The sequence below is a fragment of the Polypterus senegalus genome, chromosome 15 (assembly GCF_016835505.1).
Source record: "Polypterus senegalus isolate Bchr_013 chromosome 15, ASM1683550v1, whole genome shotgun sequence".
Lineage (NCBI taxonomy): Eukaryota > Metazoa > Chordata > Cladistia > Polypteriformes > Polypteridae > Polypterus > Polypterus senegalus.
The window spans coordinates 90,963,931-90,986,333 of record NC_053168.1 but is presented as its reverse complement, the minus strand read 5'-3'; the positions used below and the strand labels follow the sequence as shown (position 1 = coordinate 90,986,333).

Genomic DNA, 22,403 nt, shown 5'->3' with positions numbered 1-22,403 from the left:
GCAGACACACTGGTAAACAACACTGAAAACTCTCTTTTGTTGATTTCATTATACTTTGCCCTTTCTCTGTGCAGTTTTTCCCCCTTTGTTGTATCTTAATAATGACAATTTAAAACGAGCAGAGCAGACACGCTGTCAAACAACACTGAATAATCAACGGCTGCAAGTACAGTGACCAGACGTCCCGGTTTACCCGGGACAGTCCCTATTTTTGGATCACCCGTCCCAGCGTCCCCGAAAAATCAGGAAATGTCCCGGCCTGTGGTGTTTTCCGACTTCCGAGTCTGACGCCTGCTGGTGGCCATTGTTTGCAGTATGGAAACGCAGGGAAGGCGAGAAGGTGGAAGCGGATGCATCGTCGGATGGTATCGGCCGTGCCTTGTGATACGACACGTTTTGGCTATGCTACGGTCTGAGCCAGGAATTATCTTATTATTCCTGCTCTAAGACTGATATAAGAGCTGATGCCTGATTCAGTCATTCACTCGTCAATACGGCGTTCGAGGTAAGCCGTTTTCACTGAAGTTAAAGCTTAAACTTAAAAGAGTTAAACTTAGGTATGTTTACAAGCCTTAAATTTTACGCTGTTTAGCTTGCTCTCTCTCTTTTCAACTTAATTTTTCTTTTTGTAAAAACTTGATTGCTTTGTATGGATTCCAATAAAATTAATAAAATAAATAAAAAAAAAAAAAAAGAGTTAAACTTGCCAATTTATTTTGTAGGACAAAAGTGAAAGTGCTGACAAAGTTTCTTTTTTTTTGCTTTAGTTTTAGCTCTTTATTTTTTAAGTAAGTACTGCTGTACACACTTTACTGTATAGTCTCAAGTCTGCAGACAGTACTCTCTGTAAATTTCGTCATAGTTGTGAATCTGATAATATTAATTTATATATTAATGATGAGTGAATATTTGACACAAGTCACAACAACATTTGCGGATGCTTGCCTGTTCCTTACACTTACAGCTGTATTTTACTTTGTTTTCCTTTAGTTTAGAGTGCAGAGTGACATTTCTTCTTCTCTTGCCTCTTTGGAATTTGATTTGCTGTTTCTTCTTTTGAAGTTCGGACATGCACTAGCAGTAGCTCATGTACGTGGGATGCAATATTGTGAATGAAGCACGTTTATCCTGCAAGCGTAACTGACCTAATAATGTACACTAATGAGTTTATTTGCTCTTCAGGAAAGCGTGTCTTTCAGTCAATTTTCACAAACTGTTTTTGGCAAGATTTAGCCTGCAATTTCACGAAAAATAGCATACAATGGTATAGAACCCTACTTTGAAAATGGGTATATGTTTGTGGTTTAATAATATGATTGTTTCAAATGGAAGACACTCATACAGAATTAGATGCAGGAAACACGAAAATAGGCATTTCCATTATTAAAGTCTATCTGGCTTCTGGGGTCCCCAGCCTGGTGTCAGGGTTTCCCCCAGAAAATTTGGTCACCGGTCTTTAGCTAAATAATATATTAATTAAACAATTAGAAGACCTGCAAAAGAACCTAATTGAGGCAACTATTTTTACTGGCAGTGGCTCAGGGGAGAGAGTTTGTATTCCTCGCATCCCCATTATACCTTCTGATCTCCAATTTCAATTCAAATGCCTCCAATTTCCAGTAAGACTCTGCTTCGCAATAACAATTAATTAATAAGGGACAGACCGTACAAAAGATTGGCATTGATTTGAGGCAAGATTGCTTTTCACATGGCCAACTAACTATACGTTGCATGCTCAAGAGTAAGCTCAGCGCACAGCTTGGTCATATTACAACCGGTGGGCCGAACTGACAAAATGGTATACAAAGAGATCCTTAACAAATAATTATTGGTATATTTACCCTCAGTATAAAAATTTAAAAGCAGTACTTCGCCACTGCGAATCGTGGTATTTTGCTAGTACATAATATATAAGGATTGACAGTCTATTACAAACAAGATACTAGGGTTTTTGGGAGTACGAATGTAATGATGACCATCCACAGACCCACAGGGGGGCTGGTCTAATTTCCCACACAAAGCAAAACACTCAGAAACCTTTCTTTAATTCCTTCTACTACTAAAACCACACTGGCCACTCTTCATCCTACCATGTACTTCACTCTCAACTCCAAACTCATTTAAACTTTGGTCAAGATGTCCAAAACACTTTCAAAGTAATCTTGGAAACGTTTTCACGGCTCATATTAGCCCGGTAACACTGCTGGGCCTGTCCTCCCAGAGTAGCCTGGGTAGACTCAGGAGTCACTATAACTCTGACATTACATTTAAAATAAACGCCAGGCAATGTTGCAGTGAACGTAAAAAACAGAGGTAATTAAACCCTGTTGCTGCCATCTGTAGATCTGGGGTTGAGCAAGAACTTGTCCTCCAATATTTGTTCATGATTATTATGGTAACCCTGCAGCGGCAGGTTATTGTTGGCAACCTTTTTTGTTAGTCCACCATTTTTATTTTCTTCTTAAGGTTCTTACATTACCTTTTTATTGGCTGGACTAGAGCTTAATGGTGTAGGGCCATCTGTAGATTTGGGGTTGAGCAAGAACTTGTCCCACAATATTTGTTCATGATTATTATGGTAACCCTGCAGGGGCAGGTTATTGTTGGCAACCTTTTTTGTTAGTCCACCATTTTTATTTTCTTCTTAAGGTTCTTACATTACCTTTTATTGGCTGGACTAGAGCTTAATGGTGTAGGGCCACCGGTTGACATCAGTTAGTTTGCTAAGGGTGTTTTTGATGGTGCAGTCACTTGAAGCCTAATATGAGGATGGGTTAGAGCCTCTGTGGTTTCTGCTTTGTATAGCATTGCCATGGTTAGTGTTGCCCCACCCTCGACCCTGTCCTTTGAAGTCTTGTTTATGCATTCTTGTCTTAATGATTTGGCATATTTAGGTTTTGAATCAGGAATGGCAGGTTTGGTCTTGTCTGTTGTTGGAGATGGACATGGAGAGGGGAGCTCCATCAGCAGCGGTGTTATTTTAACCTTTTTTATATATCATTTCAAGATATTCTGTATTGATTCATCCTAATGGCATTTAATAATACTACATGCAGGTACAAATAAGCATGCATAGCAAACAAAGAGCTTAGAAGGTAAAGGAAAAGGCAGCAAAAGCCCCATCAAAGTCTAAACTGGCCGCATGTTCATGGTATGGCCTCCCAGAGGCTGACCTGGAACAGATGGGCGAAGGTACAGACTTGCCAGAACCTGACACTGCAACATTGAATCAGAAATAGCTTTTGGATTTGGAATGATTTGAGATCTCTCAGGATTATATTGTTAAAGGTAGATTTAGAGTTTTGACTCGGGTCCATGGCATTCATAACTGTGATTAAGAAGTCAAAGTTTTGGTTTTCTTTATTTCACTTTAGACATTGGGTGTTACTTTTAAAATTAAGTGCTGCTTAAAATTAATTTATACTTAGTCTTTTTTTGTTTGTTTAATACCCATTGATTTCTTCCCTGATTAACTTTGCAGCACTGCTGTGTTTACCAAATTAGATTTACAAAGCATGAAAAATTTAATTAACATTCCAGTGCAGGATAATGGGAAAAAAAAATCACTTTTGAACATTATGAATACTTAGTAATCCCTTATTTGTTAGCTAATGCTCTTGCAACATTCCAGTCATTTGCCATTTTTAGGACATTCTAGTTTTATTTATATGACATTAGATAATTAAATGACATTCTGATTTGGTTCAGTTGTATCATACACCTCAGTCTTAGCTGATTGGGATTATGATACTTTCAAACTACATTAAAATATCATTTAATAATAATCTAATGTCATAAATAAAAACAATTCTAGTATGTCCTTAAAATAACCAATGACTGGAATGCTGCAAGAGCTTTAGCTGTAGCTAAATTTTCATAATGTTCAAAGGATGTATTAAAGGCACTGCGTATGAAAGGACTTTTAATTACGTACATTTTGGGTAACCCTTCAGATTTATGTTTCCATTTTTCAGATCTTGCTGAATCCTTATCTGAACAGTATGATGGTCTGTTAATAAGCAATGTGGTACCCATGTATCCTGCCTTCAAAAGTAAGTCATTAATCACATTTAACATTTACTAAACTTTAAAATATCCTACTTTTATATTTTGATTAATAACACCTGTTGTAAATGCATGATTAAAATATACTAACAGAACAAACAACTAGTTACATGTAATCTATGCATTTCTGTTGAGGCCCTCTGTTTGTTGGCAAAGTGCAAAAATAATTTTCATAAAGACGTGTACTCCAGCTTTGAAGGGGTAAAGTTTACTTTGGCCTTATATATACGTGTGTGTGTGTGGGTTTGGGGTTGCCAAAAATAGATTGATGAGAATGCTTGTATAAATGAAGCTGGCATTGTACAAAACAACAATACACGAAGGAAGAATGTTATTTGTAGGAAGATGCTAAATGAATGTATTGCCACATAATAATGTGATTTGTTTAATCATTTAAAATGCTTGACTAAGTTAATTGTGTTTTTTTTTTTGTAGAAATCTGGATGAACTTCCATAATATCACCTTGAAAAAGTATGCTTTGCATTACGGGCTCATCAATGTAGTATCTGGTCCCGCATTTGATTATAATTACAATGGACGCTTTGATTCAGTTAATGAGATTAAAAAGTAAGTGAACTAAGATTTAGTTTATTCTATTCCTTGGTCCACCAAAGTACAGTATTCTTATATGCAGTAGTTCCACACATCAAATTTACAGTAGCACCCCCTTATGTTTTGGGTGAATGACAGCAGTGTAGGTGATTACATACATTCCACTTGTCATTATGGGAACAAACTGAAACATTACTTTAGGTTGTTTTCCTGGAAAGGCCAGGAGATAAAAGTGGTATTCAAAGAAATCCGACAATAACATATCAGGAGTTGCCTAGTGCCCTACTTTTAGCTGGCACGTTACCTTCAAATTGTCATTAGTTGCTCCTGAAAGTGTCTGTTGCCACACGTCTTTAATTGGGCAGCAGTTATGCAATGGAAGGGATAAAAGAAATGAATTGGCTAGCTGGAAACAATTTGCTCTAAAACTCTTTTGGCTACCTTTGTGAAACTCTCTAGTCTAGTTCCTTCTGGGTTTCTTTAAATTGAACAACTTAGTGTTTTTGAACATTTTCCATGCCTTCCATCATGTGCCACTGTTCTTCTTTTCTGTTTTGTGCTTTTGCCCCCTATGTATTTTTTTGCTTTGTTTTGTTTTTTTTAATATATTTTCTATAACTTACTTCTATGAAATAATTTTGGTGTTCTGTTCATGCAAATGCCTGTCAACTCATCCAAATCTGCGGAGATAGAAGTGCTGGCACAAAAAGTTGCACATGTATCTACCTGTATGGCCGCATCTGGTCAGAATGCACTGGATATTATGTGACTCACCAAACGTCTTTATGAGATAATGACAACCAACATACTGAGCACTGACAAACTTAGTTCCAAGGCTGTTAGAGAACTCTAGCATGAGTTCAACATTAAAATCTATCATTATCTTTTACTATCTTTTTCCTGGATAGCACTGCTAGTGATTGAATGGTGGTTTCCATCCAGGCAATGTTCATATGTGTACATGTGCTGACTCCCATCATGGAAATTTAGAGGCATCAGTCCACCTCAGAGCAAGTTCTGGAAGTGTTAGAGGACTATAGACCATCTAACTGAAAGAATATGCACAGAATTGGAGACAAATTAGTTTTAAAATCAGGATACTGTAACAATAATGACCACAAGACATTGTAAAGGTTTGGGGCAGCCACCCATATAATTGTTCCCGGCTGCAAAACATATTCAAAATCAAGTCCATGTTCACACAACTCAGTCCAAAACAGCACTGACTTAGTATTAACAAGATGGCAGCTTTAAAGGCCATTGAATGAAGTGATGTCATCAGGACTGGAACTGGAAGTGATGTCATTAGCTGCTCCAGACCTGGGCGGGATTTCCCTAGAATGGTCTGCAAGAGATCGAGAAAGAGAATTAGTGCACTTCGCCAACCCCTGGTCCGGCGTGGAATTGCATGTATTCGAGCCCTTCAGTTGCCTCCTAAACACGTGTGTGTGACAATACATAGATCCTGATCTTAGATTTCGAATTACTCTGCCTTATGAAAAAAAAATCACATTCAATAACGCACAAATATTGAATAGTTTTTAAAACTGCATTTCCAGTTTGTACAATATACCCAAGTGTGAAAATTAGGACTACACAGTATATAATTACAACAAACAATCCGTAACTGCTATAAAGTGTATGAAACTTAAACGTTTTCTAATTATTATTGTATTTAGAACAATATGCTACACCAGCTCATATGCAGTTCATTTATTACAATGGCAGAAAACTGTTTTAAAATAGATGATAAAAACACTGTACATTACAAGCATGCACACTTTTTTACCATAAGTAATACCAGTAATGTTTAAGCAGATTAAGGCGGGAAATAACCACTAAACAGCATCACCCTCAAAGCCTTTTAAGCAATTCTTGACTTTCAAATGAGCAATTATACATACAGTACTGTAAATCCAAGTACCACATCTATATACAGTTCTTACCACAGACCCATTCCTTTTGAATCAACAGAAGAGCATATGCAGTAACAGGAGATGAATTCCAGCATCTGCTTACCCGAAACTTGGATGCAATGTGGGTAATTATATTGAGCACCACACCCATAAATCAAGCAGAGTTTTCTGGTGCAGGGAACGCTATCTGAATTTGGCGATGTTAAGACTGGTGTCCCACAGTGTTCAGTGCTCGGGCCACTGCTATTTTTAATATATATATTAAGTAACAATCTGGTTAAGTTTACTAAGACAGGTGGATTGGCAGATAACCTAGAATCGGTTAAATCATTACAGAGGGTCTTGAACAGTGTAATGTAAGTGAATGTAAAATATTACACGTAGGTAGTTAAAATGTTAGACTTGAATACACAATTGGAGGCCTGAAAATTGAAAGTACACCTTATGAAAGGTATTTAAGAGTTGTGGACTTGTCACTGTTAACTTCCAGCCGGTGTTCAGAAACCATTAAGAAGTCTAACAGAACATTAGGTTATATAGCAGAATGTGTGGAGTCCAAGTCCAAGGAGGTTCTGCTCAAGCTTTTTAATGCACTGGTGAGGCCTCATCTGGAGTGCCAATGTGCAGTTTTGGTCTCTAGCCTACAAAAAGACATAGCAGCGCTAGAAAAGGTCAAGAGAAGAGCAACTAGGCTCATTCCAGGGCTAAAGGGGATTAATTAAAAAGAAATATTAAGAGTTTAAGTTTCAGTTTAAGCAATAGAAAGAGGAGACATGATTGAAGTGTTTAAAGTTATGAAGAGAATTAGTACAGTGTTATTTTATTTTATCTTATATTATAGAGACTGTTATTTTAAAATGAACTCAACAAGAACTTAGGAGCACAGTTGCAAACTTGTTAAGGGCAAATTTCGCACAAACATTAGGAAGTTTTTCTTCACACAGAGAACTATACATATATGTAATAAGCTACCAAGTAGTGTGTTAGACAGGAGGAGTTTAACGACCTCCAAAGCTAGACTTGGTTATTTTGGAAGAATTAGGTAGATAGCACTGGTGAGCTTTGATGGGCTGAATGGCCTGTTCTCATCCAGACTGTTCAAATGTTTTTTAAATCCCTGGGTGAAACCAGGAAACCTTTCTTCTTCACCATAAAATTGGCATCTCATTAGTGGCATTTATTAGATTGCTGGTAAAGTCAGACTAAAACATTAGAGCAAAATGTGCTCTATAAATGCCCCTTTTCATTGTAACAGTAGTGAAATGCTTATAGTACATTATTATTTTTCAATTTATTAATTTTAATTACACCTTTATTAAAAACTGACATAATTTAAAAAATTGCAATATTTGAAGTTCTCTTTTTTCTTTTTGCCATAGTTAGAAGAAAAAAAAAAAGCAGTTGAAGGCGAGGCATAATATAATCTGAAAAACATTACCTAAAAAGATCATTAAGACAATTTTTTGATTTTAGGGAGGTAACTATAATTGTATTATTTATTCTGATCTCTGGAACTGGATTATAATGCATTTGATTTATTATTATGTGACTGCGGCAAGCTGCACCAACCAGTCTGTAGTGCCACTGTCAAAAAGATCCAGAGTTTTAGGGTTGAATACTTGCCTGAGCACTCTCAGTGGGATACTTGGACATTCTTCCCCTGTCAGCATGGATTGTCCAGCCACATCTCAAAGTTGTGCAGATTCCAATAACTGGTAACTCTTAACAGACTCCACGTAAATTGGCTTGGGAGTGGGCTTGAATGTCCCTTGTGATGGACTGTCTAGGGTTTGTTTTTGCCTTATGCCCTATGCTAACAAGATTGCTTCTGGTCTTGGCAGTCCTGTAACGGATTAATCATACTGGATAATGGAAGGGTGTATTTTGTTTAAGATACTTGTGCTTACTGTGCATCCGGAAAGTATTCACAGCGCATCACTTTTTCCACATTTTGTTATGTTACAGCCTTATTCCAAAATGGATTAAATTAATTTTTTTCCTCAAAATTCTACACACAACACCCTATAATGACAACGTGAAAAAAGTTTACTTGAGGTTTTTGCAAAATTATTAAAAATAAATAAATTGAGAAAGCACATGTACATAAGTATTCACTGCCTTTGCCTGAAGCTCAAAATTGAGCTCAGGTGCATCCTGTTTCCCCTGATCATCCTTGAGATGTTTCTGCAGCTTAATTGGAGTCCACCTGTGGTAAATTCAGTTGATTGGACATGATTTGGAAAGGCACACACCTGTCTATAGAAGGTCCCACAGTTGACAGTTCATGTCAGAGCACAAACCAAGCATGAAGTCAAAGGAATTGTCTGTCGACCTCCGAGACAGGATTGTCTCGAGCCACAAATCTGGGGAAGGTTAAAGAAAAATTTCTGCTGCTTTGAAGGTCCCAATGAGCACAGTGACCTTCATCATCCGTAAGTGGAAGAAGTTCAAAACCACCAGCACTCTTCCTAGAGCTGGCTGGCCATCTAAACTGAGTGATCGGGGGAAAAGGGCCTTAGTCAGAGAGGTGACCAAGAACCTGATAGTCATTCTGTCAGAGCTCCAGAGGTCTTCTGTGGAGAGAGAAGAAACTTCCAGAAGGAAAACCATCTCTGCAGCAATCCACCAATCTGGCCTGTATGGTAGAGTGGACAGACGGAAGCCACTCCTTAGTAAAAGGCACATGGCAGCCTGCCTGGAGTTTAACAAAAGGCACCTGAAGGACTCTCAGACCATGAGAAACAAAATTCTCTGGTCTGATGAGACAAAGATTGAACTCTTTGGTGTGAATACCAGGCGTCACGCTTGGAGGAAACCAGGCACCGCTCATCACCAGGCCAATACCATCCCTACAGTGAAGCATGGTGGTGGCAGCATCATGCTGTGGGGATGTTTTTCAGTGGCAGGAACTGGGAGACTAGTCAGGATAAAGGGAAAGATGACTGTAGCAATGTACAGAGACATCCTGGATAAAAACCTGCTCCAGAGCGCCCTTGACCTCACGCTGGGGCAACGGTTCATCTTTCAGCAGGACAACGACCCTAAGCACACAGCCAAGATATCAAAGGAGTGGCTTCAGGACAACTCTGTGAATGTCCTTGAGTGGCCCAGCTAGAGCCCAGACTTGAATCCGATTGAACATCTCTGGAGAGATCTTAAAATGGCTGTGCATCAAAGCTTCCCATCCAACCTGATGGAGCTTGAGAGGTGCTGCAAAGAGGAATGGGCAAAACTGACGTGTGCCAAGCTTGTGGCATCATATTGAAAAAGACTTGAGGCTGTAATTGCTGCCAAAGGTGCATCAACAAAGCATTGAGCAAAGGCTGTGAAGACTTATGTACATGTGCTTTCTCAGTTTTTTTATTTTTAATAAATTTGCAAAAACCTCAAGTAAACTTTTTTCACATTGTCATTATGGGGTGTTGTGTGTAGAATTCTGAGGAAAAAAATAAATTTAATCTATTTTGGAATAAGTCTGTAACATAACAAAATGTGGAAAAAGTGATGCGCTGTGAATACTTTCTGGATGCACTGTACATGTATGCACCATGCTATTTACAGACCAATGATGTAAAATAATGTTAAACACAAATGTGATCCAGGACTGATCCCACAATATGTGATGGAATGATGGTCATTATGAGAGTAATGAAGCCCACCTTGGGAGTAAATAATTCTTTAGGTCACTATTACTGCTTTTAAACAAATTGCTTCCTTAAATATACATGTACAAGAACTTACTTTGAACACTTCTGAAAAACTTTGTTCTTCACAGATACTTGTATGGATTGGGGTTATTTTTGAATTATTGTGAACCTTAAATGGAATAAGGAGTTTAAGTAAATACTGTATATAGAAAAAAATAGGTTTAAGACGCCATCTGGTGGAATTTCACTGAAATAACACACTATATCATTGTCAGTTTTATAACTGTTGGGATGTGTGCACTACCAGTAATCTATACATATCCTGGTTTAAAAATGTATGACCTATGATGTAACACTTTTATGGTATTAATTTTTCAATCTGATTTCTACAATCTTAGTTTTTTTTTTTTAAACAGGCATGTTTATGGTACACAGATCCCAATCCCCACACATTATTTCATTATTATTGCCAGCTGTAAAAATGGAGTTCAAAACTTACTGCAGTGTGATGGAGGACTACAAACCATTTCATTTATTTTGCCTCACAGACCTGAAAACCAAGACATCTGCAGAGTAAGTAAAATATACCCCTTGCCAATATTATCTTTGGAATAAGAACATTAGAGGAGAGAGAGTTATTTAAATTGTTCTATCATTCTTTGTTTAGCTGATGCCATTATCCAAAACTACTTACAAAATGAGTCAAGAAGCACCTCTTCTTTGTGAGGTTCGTCAAGGGCACTGCTCTCTTGGAAAAGTGGGGCACAAACCGACAATAGTAGCCTGCTCATCTAAGAAAGGCTTGGACTGGCCGCTTGGTTCTCAGACGGGGCCATTTCAAAATGTCATCAACTTTTGAACACTGTGGTCGTACGATAGATAGATAGATAGATAGATAGATAGATAGATAGATAGATACTTTATTAATCTCAAGGGGAAATTCACATAATCCAGCAGCAGTATACTGCTATACCCCACTAGGTAGCCTAAAAATGTGGCCTCCGTTAACTCAAAGAAACATTTCTTTGGATTAATTCGTAGGCCGGCTTCACTTAGCGTCCGCAATACTGCTTGTACCTGCTGTAGGTGTTCCCTCCATGTGCTGAAATAGATGATAACATCATCCAGGTTGGCAGCACTGTATAAGTTATGGGGCTGGAGCACTTTGTCTACCAGACGCTGGAAGGTCGCGGGCGCCCCATGTAACCCAAATAGAAGGACACAATACTGCCAGTGTCTACTAGAGGTGCTAAACACAGTTTTCTCCGTTGCAGAATCTGTAAAGGGAACCTGCCAGCACCCTTTTGCCATATCAAGGGTGGTCAAGAATTTAGAGTGCCCAAGCCGCTTAAGGTAGGTCGTCCACACGCGGCATTGGGTATGCGTCGAATCGGGAGACCTGGTTAAGCTGACGGAAGTCATTGCAAAACCTCCAACTCCCATCAGGCCTTCCGACCAACACCTTAGGACTGGACTAGGGACTATGACTCTCCTCTATTACACATAGTTCCAGCATTCGTTTGATTTCCAGCTCCACTTCTGTTCTTTTTGCTTCCGGAAGGCGAAAGGGGCGTTCTTGGACTACAGTAATCCCTCGCTATATCGCGCTTTGACTTTCGCGGTTTCACTCTATCGCGGATTTTAAATGTAAGCACATCTAAATATATATCACAGATTTTTTGCTGGTTCGCGGATTTCTGCAGACAGTGGGTCTTTTAATTTATGCTACACGCTTTCTCAGTTTGTTTGCCCTGTTGATTTCATACAAGGGACGCTATTGGCGGATGGCTTAGAAGCTACCCAATCAGAGCACGTATTACATATTAACTAAAACTCCTCAATGCTATAAGTTATGCATCCCGCGCGGAGCTTGATTGTTTGCTTGTCTCTGCCTCTCTCTCACCCTCTCTGACATTCTCTGCGCCTGACGGAGGGGCTGTGAGCAGAGGTGCTGTTTGCTTAAAAGATACTGACGCTCCTCTAAAAAAATGCGCTTTATTGCGGTGCTCGGCATATTTAAAAGCACACGTATTGATTTTTTGATTGTTGCTTTAATCTCGCTCTCTCTCTCTGACGTTCTCTGCGCCTGACGGAGGAGATGTGAGCAGAGGGGCTGTTTGCACAGAGGCTGTTTGCTTAGAAGATCCTGACGCTCCTCTAAAATGCCGCGGCAAACTTAAAAGCACAAGTATTGATTTTTTGATTGTTTGCTTTTCTTTGCGAGCGCTCTCTCTCTCTCTCCCTCTGAAATTCTCTGCTCCTGAAGAGAGAAAGATCTATTTGCATTCTTTTAATTGTGAGAAAGAACTGTCATCTCTGTCTTGTCATGGAGGACAGTTTAAACTTTTGACTAAAGGGTGTTATTTCATGTCTAGAGGGCTCTAATAATGTTAACAGTGTGGGAGAGTTTATAAGGGCTTAAAATATATAAAAATAACTACACAAACATATGGTTTCTACTTCGCGGATTTTTGTCTATCGCGGGGGGTTCTGGAACGCAACCCCCGCGATCGAGGAGGGATTACTGTATTACCCCGGGCTCTGTCACTATGTCATGCACAACTAGTGAGGTCTGCCCTGGTTTTTCATTTACTATTTCAGGAATAGCCGAGATGGCTGCTTCGAGCTCCCAGTGTTGCTAGGTTGTCAAATCAGGACCGAAGTTAAGGTCGGATTTACAAGGGAAGAGTGAGTGGGCCTGTTCGGGGGAGGGGTCAGAGTCCCTATCTTTCCATGGTTTTAGCAGGTTTACGTGGTATATCCACTCGCTAAATCGACAGTTTGGTGGTTTAACCAAATAGTCTACGAGCCCCTTTCTCTCCTTAACCTCGTTAAGGCCTTGCCAATGGGCCAGTAATTTAGAATGTGAGATAGGAACGAGGACCATGACACAATTGCCTGGTTGTAACTCCTGAAGTGATGTGCCATGGTTGTAACAGCGGGCCTGAGCTGCTTGCACCTTTTTATGTGAGTTTTTAGGACAGGTCATATATTATCGAATCTATCGGGTAACTGTCCAATATATTCCAATATGTTTGTGGAAGGGAGGGCATCCTCCTCCCAGCCTTCTTTTAGAAGGTCTAATATGCCCCGGGGCTGTCATCCGTATAATAATTCAAATGGTGTGAACCCCGTAGAGGCTTGCGGGACTTCCCGGTATGCAACAACAACGACAGGGAGGAGCTGATCCCTGATTGATCAGTTTACAAAGCAGCTGTTTGTGGGTCTGATTAAACCACTCCACTAAACCATTGGTTTGAAGATGATATACTGAGGTTTTTAAATGTTTTATCCTCAGTAACTTAACTGTTTCCCTGAACATTTCCGACGTAAAGGGCATCCCTTGATCTGTCAGGATTTCTTTAGGGATGCTTACTCACAAGAAGACGCCTATCAACTCCCGCACGATAACTTTAGTGGTAGCTGAGCGCAACAGAAAAGCTTCAGGATATCGGGTGGCATAATTCAACCAGTACCATTATGTATTTATGGCCCCTGGCCGAGGGTTCTAGGGTCCCTCCAGGTCAACCCCAACACATTTGAACAGAACATCAATCAGGGGTAGCAGAATGAATGGATCATGGTCTCTCATTGGAATCTGCCATAGTTGACATTCTAGGTAGGACATGCAAAAATGGCGGACCTCCTCATTGATTCCTTGATATGCTCCAGAGTCTTTTTGGGCCCCAAATGGGTTCCGAGGAGGTGGGTATGCGCTAGTTCATAGACTTGTCGCTGGTAAGTTTGTGGGACTAACAACAGTGACTGCACCTCTCCTTCGTGTTCAGCCATCCAATACAGGAGGTCATTATTTAAGACAAAGTGAGGACTCTGTGGCATAGGATGCTGAGTGCAGTGGCCGTTTATCAGAATGACTGCATTTTTTACAAACTTAAGGGAGTCATCGTTCCGTTTTTTCCATTTTAAAAGAAGCCGGAGTCTGCCTTAATTGAAAAGGCAGTTAGGAGAGAGGGTCAGAGGTGACCTCAAGGGCTGTATTTTCCACCCATCTTGCCATGGCATCTGTATTTGATGTATCCGCATGCGATGATCTGGGAGTTTCTATGTCATTAGTAGAGGCGCAGTCCATCTCTCTTCCAGCTGTAAACACAGCGTGGAGTCAGCTGAGAATGGCATCTCAGTGCCCATCACTAGGCCCAACGGTTGTTTAGGGGTAGTGAATGTTATACTGCTTTTACTGTTTGACCAGTCTCTCCTGAATATTACGGGGAATGGCGGGTCCTTCATCACAGCTACTGCCAGTCTCTTTAATACCCTGTCATAGCTGACAAAGCACGAGGTGGACTTATATTGGAGGACATCCCCATGTATACAGGTTATACTGGTCTTGGGTTTAAGCCATTGTCGTGGCAACACTAAGTGGTGGGCAACAATTGAAATGTTACTGCCAGAATCAAATATGGCTGGTGTTTTAACTCTATTTAATAATACCTTCCCTGTATGTGCACAGAATTATCGAGAGCACACCACCTCCTTGTCTCCGTCCCTCCGCAGACCCCTTTCTCTCCATCGGAAGGCAGCCGCTGCAGGTCAGAGGTTCCCACTCTTAATGATTATATGAACTCGATTAACAAGGCCTTGTCCTTAATCGGCTGACCCCAGGCCAGCTGGGCAAGGTTGGATGGAAGAGCTCTGAGCAGTAGTGCACACGCCACCTGCTTGACTATTTGTCGGGTGTTATTTATTTCTGGTCTTAACCAGCACCCGCCTTTAGTCCACAATTGTGTGGCTTGGGAGTCAGTTGCCAGTTGAGAACTGAACTCCCACTGCATCATTCTCCTTGCCTGCCAGCCTAGGGCACTCCCACATTTAGTAAGGGTCTTTCCCTTTGTGGGGACCTGTTGAGTGGTCCATTCACCCAGGAACCTATAATCAGTCCCCCGTGTGTTCCCTTCCAAGCCTGGTCCTAGTCTGTAGGCCCTTCGTCTACGTGCCCCAAGTTCTTTAACAGCTTCTAGGGCTGAAGTTCCCCGCACCAACAACAACCGACCCCCAAGCAGGAGTGCTGGAGCACTAATCTCCCACCTGTCTCCTCAGTGGTCGGTTATTCAACTGGTGTGTCCAGGTTCTTTTAAGGTCCGTCTCCTGTTTCGTGAAGGAGGCAATCCTGCCAACTACACCAATGTGAACTAAATGAATGGACACACAACAAAGGTTTGGGGCAGATTCCCTGGCTGCAAAAGGCTTTCAGTTGAGTACAATGTGTGCAGATTTAAGTCCAAAGTAGAACTGATTAAGTATGAATTATGAGGGTTTTTTATAGTTGGTTCCCAGGAAGTGATGTGCTCTGGGCCAGGACAGGAAATGATGTCCTCGCAGCTGGGATAGGCAGGATTTCTCGTATGTGGTCTGCGGAGAGAAAAGATAGAGGTTTAGCGCAACCTGCCAACCCCCGGTCTGGCATGAAATTGCCATTTTCTGGTCCCTTTTGTTGACTCTCAAGTGCATGTGTATGACAATATATAAGTACATATACATGCATATAATATATATATATATATATATATATATATATACATATATAAACTGCTTAAAAAATTAAAGAAACACTTAGAAACACATCACATCTCAATGGGGAAAAAAAATCATGCTCAGTATCTATACTGATATGGACTGGGTAATATGTTAGGAACAAAAACATGCCACATTGTTTGATGAAAACGAAAATTATCAACCTTACAGATGGCTGAATTCAAAGACACTCCAAAAATCAAAATGAAAAAATGATGCGTCAGGTTAGTCAATTTTGCTGAAATTCATTGCTGCAACTCAAAATTGTACTCAGTAGTTTGTATGGCACCCATGTGCTTGTATGCATGCCTGACAACATCGGGGTATGCTTCTAATGAGATGACAGATGGTGTCCTGGGGGATCTCCTCCCAGATCTGGATCAAGGCATCACTGAGCTCCTGGACAGTCTGAGGTGCAACCTGGTAGCGTCGGATGGACAGAAACATAATGTCCCAGAGGTGTTCTATTGGATTTAGGTCAGGTGAGCGTGGAGGCCAGTCAATGGTATCAATTCCTTCATCCTCCAGGAACTGCCAGCATACTCTCGCCACATGAGGCCGGGCATTGTTGTGCACCAGGACGAACCCAGGACCAGCACAGGGTCTGACAATGGGTCCAAGGATTTCATCCCGATACCTAATGGCAGTCAAGGTGCCATTGTCTAGCTTGTAGAGGTCTGTGCAACCCTCCATGAATATGCCTCCCCATACCATCACTGACCCACCACCAAAATGGACATGCTGGACAATGTTACAGGCAGCATAACATTCTCCACAGCTTCTCAAGACCCTTTCATGTCTGTCACATGTGCTCATGGTGAATCTGCTCTCATCCGTGAAAAGCACAGGGTGCCAATGGTGGTCCTGTTAATTCTGGTATTGTATGGCAAATGCCAATCGGCCAAATGCCGGGCAGCATATTTTACTTAACACTATGACAATGATACATAAACCATCACTGATTTAAAAGCAGATTCAGCCTCCCCTTCTTTTCTTTGATGCCTCTGATACGCCGTCTGCTCTTTTCCCATAATTGGAATGCAGTGTCCGAGATGGATTCGTTTAGCGTCTCATGTGGCACCTTATCAAAAGCTTTCTGAAAGTCAAGATAAATAATATCACATGCTCCACTTTCATCATATCCTTTTGCTGCTTCCTCATAGAATTCTAGCATGTTAGTAAAACATGACCTTCCTCTTTTGAACCCATGCTCACTGTTCAATTAAACACCTGTACTTGCCATGTGTTACTCAATCCTTCCCCTAATAATTCCTTCCAAAAATTTATTTGTGATGCACATTTAGCTTACTGGCCTATAGTTGCTTGGATTTCCTGGCCACCCTTTTATATAATGGGATAATAGTTCCCATTTTCCACTCCTTTGGAATCTTCCCAGTACACAGTGACTTCTTAAAATATGTGTCAATGGTTTATATAAGTACTTACTAACCTCCTTACTAACTGGTCCTGGTGATTTGTTTGTTTCTTCCAATTTTATCTAAGCAGTACTTCTCCCTCTTCAATTTCCAAATGACTCAGTAACTCCTTAGGAGTCCCTTTTACTAATGGGAGGTTATCTACTTCCTCACATGTTAAGACTTCAGAAAAATGCAAGTTTAGAGCACTGCTACTTCACTGTATGTATTTTGCAATTCTCTTTTACTATTCCTGATGCACTGCACCTCCTATCTGACTGTTCTTTTACTATTAAAACCCTAAAATAGTCTATTTGGGTATGTTTCCACCTTATCTGCTATATTACTCTGTAACTGCCTTTCAGCTTTCCTAATATTCATCTTAATGGTTGCCCTCATGTTCTCATACACCCTACAGTTCACTTTGGAGTTATTAGTCTTATACACCATATGTAGCTGTTTTTTTTCCTTTGCAGTTTCTTTTTCAACCCTTTATTAAGTCGCTGCAGTTTTTTTTAATTTCCTACTAATTTCAAATTTAGGTATGTATTTCAAATTTAGGTACAGTATGTACCTGTCCTGCATTACATGTAAAATATTTTTAAAAGTGTTTCACAGCTCCTTAGCTGTTTCCACATTTAAAAGCTTATCTCAGTGAATCCTCCTTAGACTTTGCTACATCTGCTGAAAGCTTTCCCTACTGTAGAAGGGCAGCTCCAACCCTGCCGCAGTGGATGAACAAACCAGCGCGTTTCTTCATGCCGCTCCCAAGCCCAGATAAATGGCATCCAGTATAAAACTTTGCCAGATCTACAGTATATGCAGACAGAAATTTCCATACCAGATCAGTCGAGGCCCGGGTTAACAAAGCTGCCACCAGTATTGTTAGCCAACAGGGTGCTGGTGGAAATTGGGCTACTGTTGGCTAAAGAAGAGGGGGGAGATGTGTCCAGAGGCAGGAGGAGAGGAGGAAGGTAAAGAGAGTGGAACTGGAGTAGGGGTTATTCTAAAGGAACAGTATGTCAAGAGTGTTTTGGAGTTGAAAAGAGTGACAGACAGAGTAATAATTATGAAGCTGGAAATTGGAGGCGTGATGATGAATGTTGTTAGTGCATATGCCCCGCAAGTTGGGTGTTCGATGGATGAGAAAGATTATTTCTGGAGTGAGTTGGATGAAGTGATGAACAGTGTACCCAATGGACAGAAAGTGATTGGAGTGGATTTCAATGGACATGTTGGTGAAGGAAACAGAGAAGATGAGGACGTGATAGAAAGGTATGGTGTCAAGGAGAGGAGGTGAGACAGGCACTGGCTGGCAGTGAAGAATTACCAGACAGTTGGGAAACTACAGCAGAAGTAGTAAGGGTGACAGCAAGCAGGGTGCTTGGTGTGACACCTGGACAGAGGAAGGAGGAAAAGGTGGAATGTGGAAGTACAGTAGAGTATACAGAGGAAGATGATGGGGAAGAAGAAGTGGGATAGTCAGAGAGATGCAGAAAGTAGACAAGAATACAAGGAGATAGGTGTAAGGTAAAGAGAGTGATGGAGAAGACTAAAGAAAAGGAATATGATGAATTATATGATAGATTGGACATTAGGGGGAAGGACCTGTACCAGTTGGCTAGACAGAGGGACTTAGCTGGAAAAGATGTGCAGCAGGTTAGGGTGATAAAGGATAAAGATGGAAACATACTCACAAGCGAGGAGGGTCTGTTTAGCAAGAGTCTGATGAATGAAGAGAATGAAAGGGAGAGAATGATGTGGAGATAGTGAATCAGGAAGTGCAACGGATTAGTAGGGAGGAAGTAAGCGTAGCTATGAAGAGGATGAAGAATGAAAAGGACGTTGGTTCAGATGAAATACCTGTGGCAGCTGTTAGGAGAGCCCTTCCAGGGAGCGGGTGGCCACTGCTCAGGTGCTGTTGTGGAAGATCACTCCAGTTGAGTGACTCAAGAAACTAGAGTGACCAGGTGATGCAGGTGGTTCACAGCAGAAGTCCAGGAAGGAAGTGGGGGGGTGTGTGTGGGTTGTATTGCAGTGAGTCTTGGACTGGGAACCCAAGAGTAAATGGGTCTGCATTCAGCCATGGTTTGGCAGGGACCTGGAACCATAGATGGATGATATTTGCCAGATAGCTTTCTCCTGCGATGCAAAGTCCTGTCAGGATAAGCTAAGGGATGGCACCAGGGCTTTTTTGTTTCAAAGGACAGTTTCATATACTGTTTTTAACCTCATTTTAATGCCTTTGTTTATTTGGTTGGCTTTAACCTCCACCATTGCTTATTTTACTGATTATTTATTTACTAGCAAAATACCCAGCGCTTCGCAGTGGCGAAGTACTGCCTTAAAATTTTTATTAAGAAGAAAATTAAACCTTTTTAAACTGAGGGAAAATATACCAATAATTATTTGTTAAGGATCTCTTTGTATACCACATTGTGAGTTCGGCCCTCCGGTTGTAATATGACCAAGCTGTGCGCTGAGCTTACTCTTGAGCATGTAACGTACAGTTGGCCATGTGAAAAGTAATCTTGTCTGAAATCTCACAGCTTGGATTGCTGCTGTCATAATTGATTTGAGTTTCATGGTTTGTTTCAATTACGACACCATTTGCAGGACTTGTGTTGAAGTGACATTCGGCATCTGTCAAGCGTTGTAAGCATACAACCGGTTTCATCGATAAGTTCACATCCAGCTTTTGAGAGTTTAAACATTCATAAACATCAAAGTGTCCACTACTGAAATTGTCACCTGTGAGTCTAAGATGTTTAAGAGGCACTGGCAGTTGTGTAAAATATTTGGCCATTTCGGTACACTTGAAAGCGACAACCGAACAATTCAGCGGCAGCCATCAACTCACATGCAGAACCATAGGCGAAGGGCTTAAGCATTTCACTCTTCTAGTGCTCCTGTGTAGTATAATTATCTCCTGTACCGTCATCAGTCCACACCTTGAACCTGTCCCAGTCATTCAATACATAAGACACAATGTTCCTCCAGATATCAAGAGTGAGCCTGATATGGCCGTGCAATATGTAACACAGAGAATGGAAAAGGTAGGTGCCATCTCCGGGCATGGAAACCACTCAGTAAGTGACAGTTCTTTGATCGATGGTGATCACCTCGATAGACATGTTAATGCGGGTACGGTTGGAATGATAAAGGAAATGGGTACCTGAACAATGTAAAGTAAATCTAAAATACCTACACAATAACTATAATCATAATAAACAAACAATAAAACAGCGGAGAAGCCGTGGATTAAATATAAAGACTGTAGTTATCAGTAGGGAGACGTGAATCCCGTGGTGAAGCAAGGAAGGGAATGTAGAGACCGGAGCAACAGACAGCCTTATATAGGCAGGCAGCCAACAACGTGGGAGGCGTTGGGATATGGGACCCAACATCGCCTCACATGGTGACCAAGCTGCAGGCTATGGACGTATATATGTACGTAAGTAGGATTCAGTTAGCGTTGGGAACCCGCATACCAAATTTCTTGAAGATGGGCCCATAAGTAACAAAGACCATTGAAAAGTTCAATATGGCGGCCGACAGTGGCATCATACCACTGAAATAAGTATGTACATCGGTTTTGGTTAGCGCAGGGAAGCCACCTACCAAATTTCGTGAAGATGGGGTCATAAATAAGAAAGTTCAACATGGCGGATGTTGTCGACCATTATGACCGTTACGCATAGAATTTCAAAATGAAACCTGCTTAACTTTTGTAAGTAAGCTGTAAGGAATGAGCCTGCCAAATTTCAGCCTTCTACCTACACGGGAAGTTGGAGAATTAGTGACGTTGGAAAGTTCAATATGGCGGCCAACATTGGCGTCATACCACCGAAATAAGTACGTACATCAGTTTCGGTTAGTGCAGGGAAGCCACCTACCAAATTTCGTGAATTTGGGGCCATAAATAAGAAAGTTCAACATGGCGGACGTTGTCGACCGTTATGACTGTTACGTGTAGAATTTCGAAATAAAACCTGCTTTACTGTTGTAAGTCAGCTGTAAGGAATGAGCCTGCCAAATTTCAGCCTTCTACCTACACGAAGTTGGAGAATTAGTCATGAGTGAGTGAGTGAGTGAGTGAGTCAGTGAGGGCTTTGCCTTTTATTAGTATACTGTAGATTGAATATTTCTCTGCACTGATTTGAACGCTGTACTGATTTGAGAATTGTTTTAATAAAAGCACTTATGCACCATTGCACCTACCCCTCGCAATGTGTGAGTGTTCTCATTTGCTTGGCTCATCCCTCAGAAATGTTATCAGCAGTGGTGGGTTCAAGAGGCTTCAGGAGAGACCCAATGGAGCCGACCAGCTTTGCCAAACCTACCAATGCTAAACTTAACAGTTTTAGACTCTACATCTGCACCCTTCCAAAACATTAAGAATTGTATTATATTATGATAACTTGGCCCCTACACCCTCAATTCTATCCTGATTATTAAAAAATACTAAATAGAATCTCAATATCTTCGGTCCTCCATATGTTCGGTCTTTACCAGTTACTCATTATGTAACCCTTACCAAATAATGGAATCTCCTTGTGTTCCACAAGAACAAATATGGATTAATTATATTTTCCCTTTTTAATTTTTAAATAAAAAAGAAAGTGCATGTGGTAAATGAATTTGGCTTGAAGATATCTTGATATTTACGTTTAATTTAACTGTGAGTCAAAATACTCCTGTTCTAGAAAATAATAGAGCTGTTCAATTTTCTATGTTTCTGCAGAGTGGTCAGGATGAAATAAAATGGACAGAGGATTTCATGTGGCTTCACCAAAGTACAGTGACTGACGTGGAGTGGCTGACAGGGCTTGACTTTTTTCATAGCAGTAATCTGAAAGTTGCAGAGCTTCTTCGTATAAAGTCATTTCCTACTGCTGCTATCCCTAGATTGCTTTGAAATAACATACAATGGCTGACGAGTCTTGATTTTCAACTCTTTTCTTCGTAAATAAAAGGCATGTTCGTTTTAATGTGAAATAGGTTTATGATTCAGTTTTATAATTTATGTCATTTCTGTTATTTGATCCTTTTTAATTTTAGAACTAGTAACAATATTAATGTAAATTTTTGTTAAAGCATGTTATACTACTCCATATGTTAAATAAATAATACCTGAATTAGACCTTTCAATATGGTACCATTCATGATTTTAAAATTAAAATAATAATAAATACATATTGTTAAAGCAAAAACAAGAATATTTCTAAGACATTTCACTCCAGGTTTATTTTCTTATCCCAAATGTTTTTAAAGT

At 40.4% G+C, this 22,403-nt stretch overlaps 1 protein-coding gene across 1 annotated transcript in view; it reads left to right on the top strand.

Annotated features, from left to right (window-relative positions):
• Positions 1 to 22,046, top strand: part of LOC120515508 (venom phosphodiesterase 2-like) — a 162,993-nt gene extending 140,947 nt beyond the window's left edge. Inside the window, exons 21-24 of the mRNA XM_039736569.1 lie at positions 3,975 to 4,052; positions 4,501 to 4,633; positions 10,598 to 10,754; positions 21,873 to 22,046. Of these exons, the coding sequence (XP_039592503.1) occupies positions 3,975 to 4,052; positions 4,501 to 4,633; positions 10,598 to 10,754; positions 21,873 to 22,046 (542 nt within the window). The remainder of the gene's footprint in view (positions 1 to 3,974; positions 4,053 to 4,500; positions 4,634 to 10,597; positions 10,755 to 21,872) is intronic.
• The last annotated feature ends 357 nt before the right edge of the window (positions 22,047 to 22,403 follow it).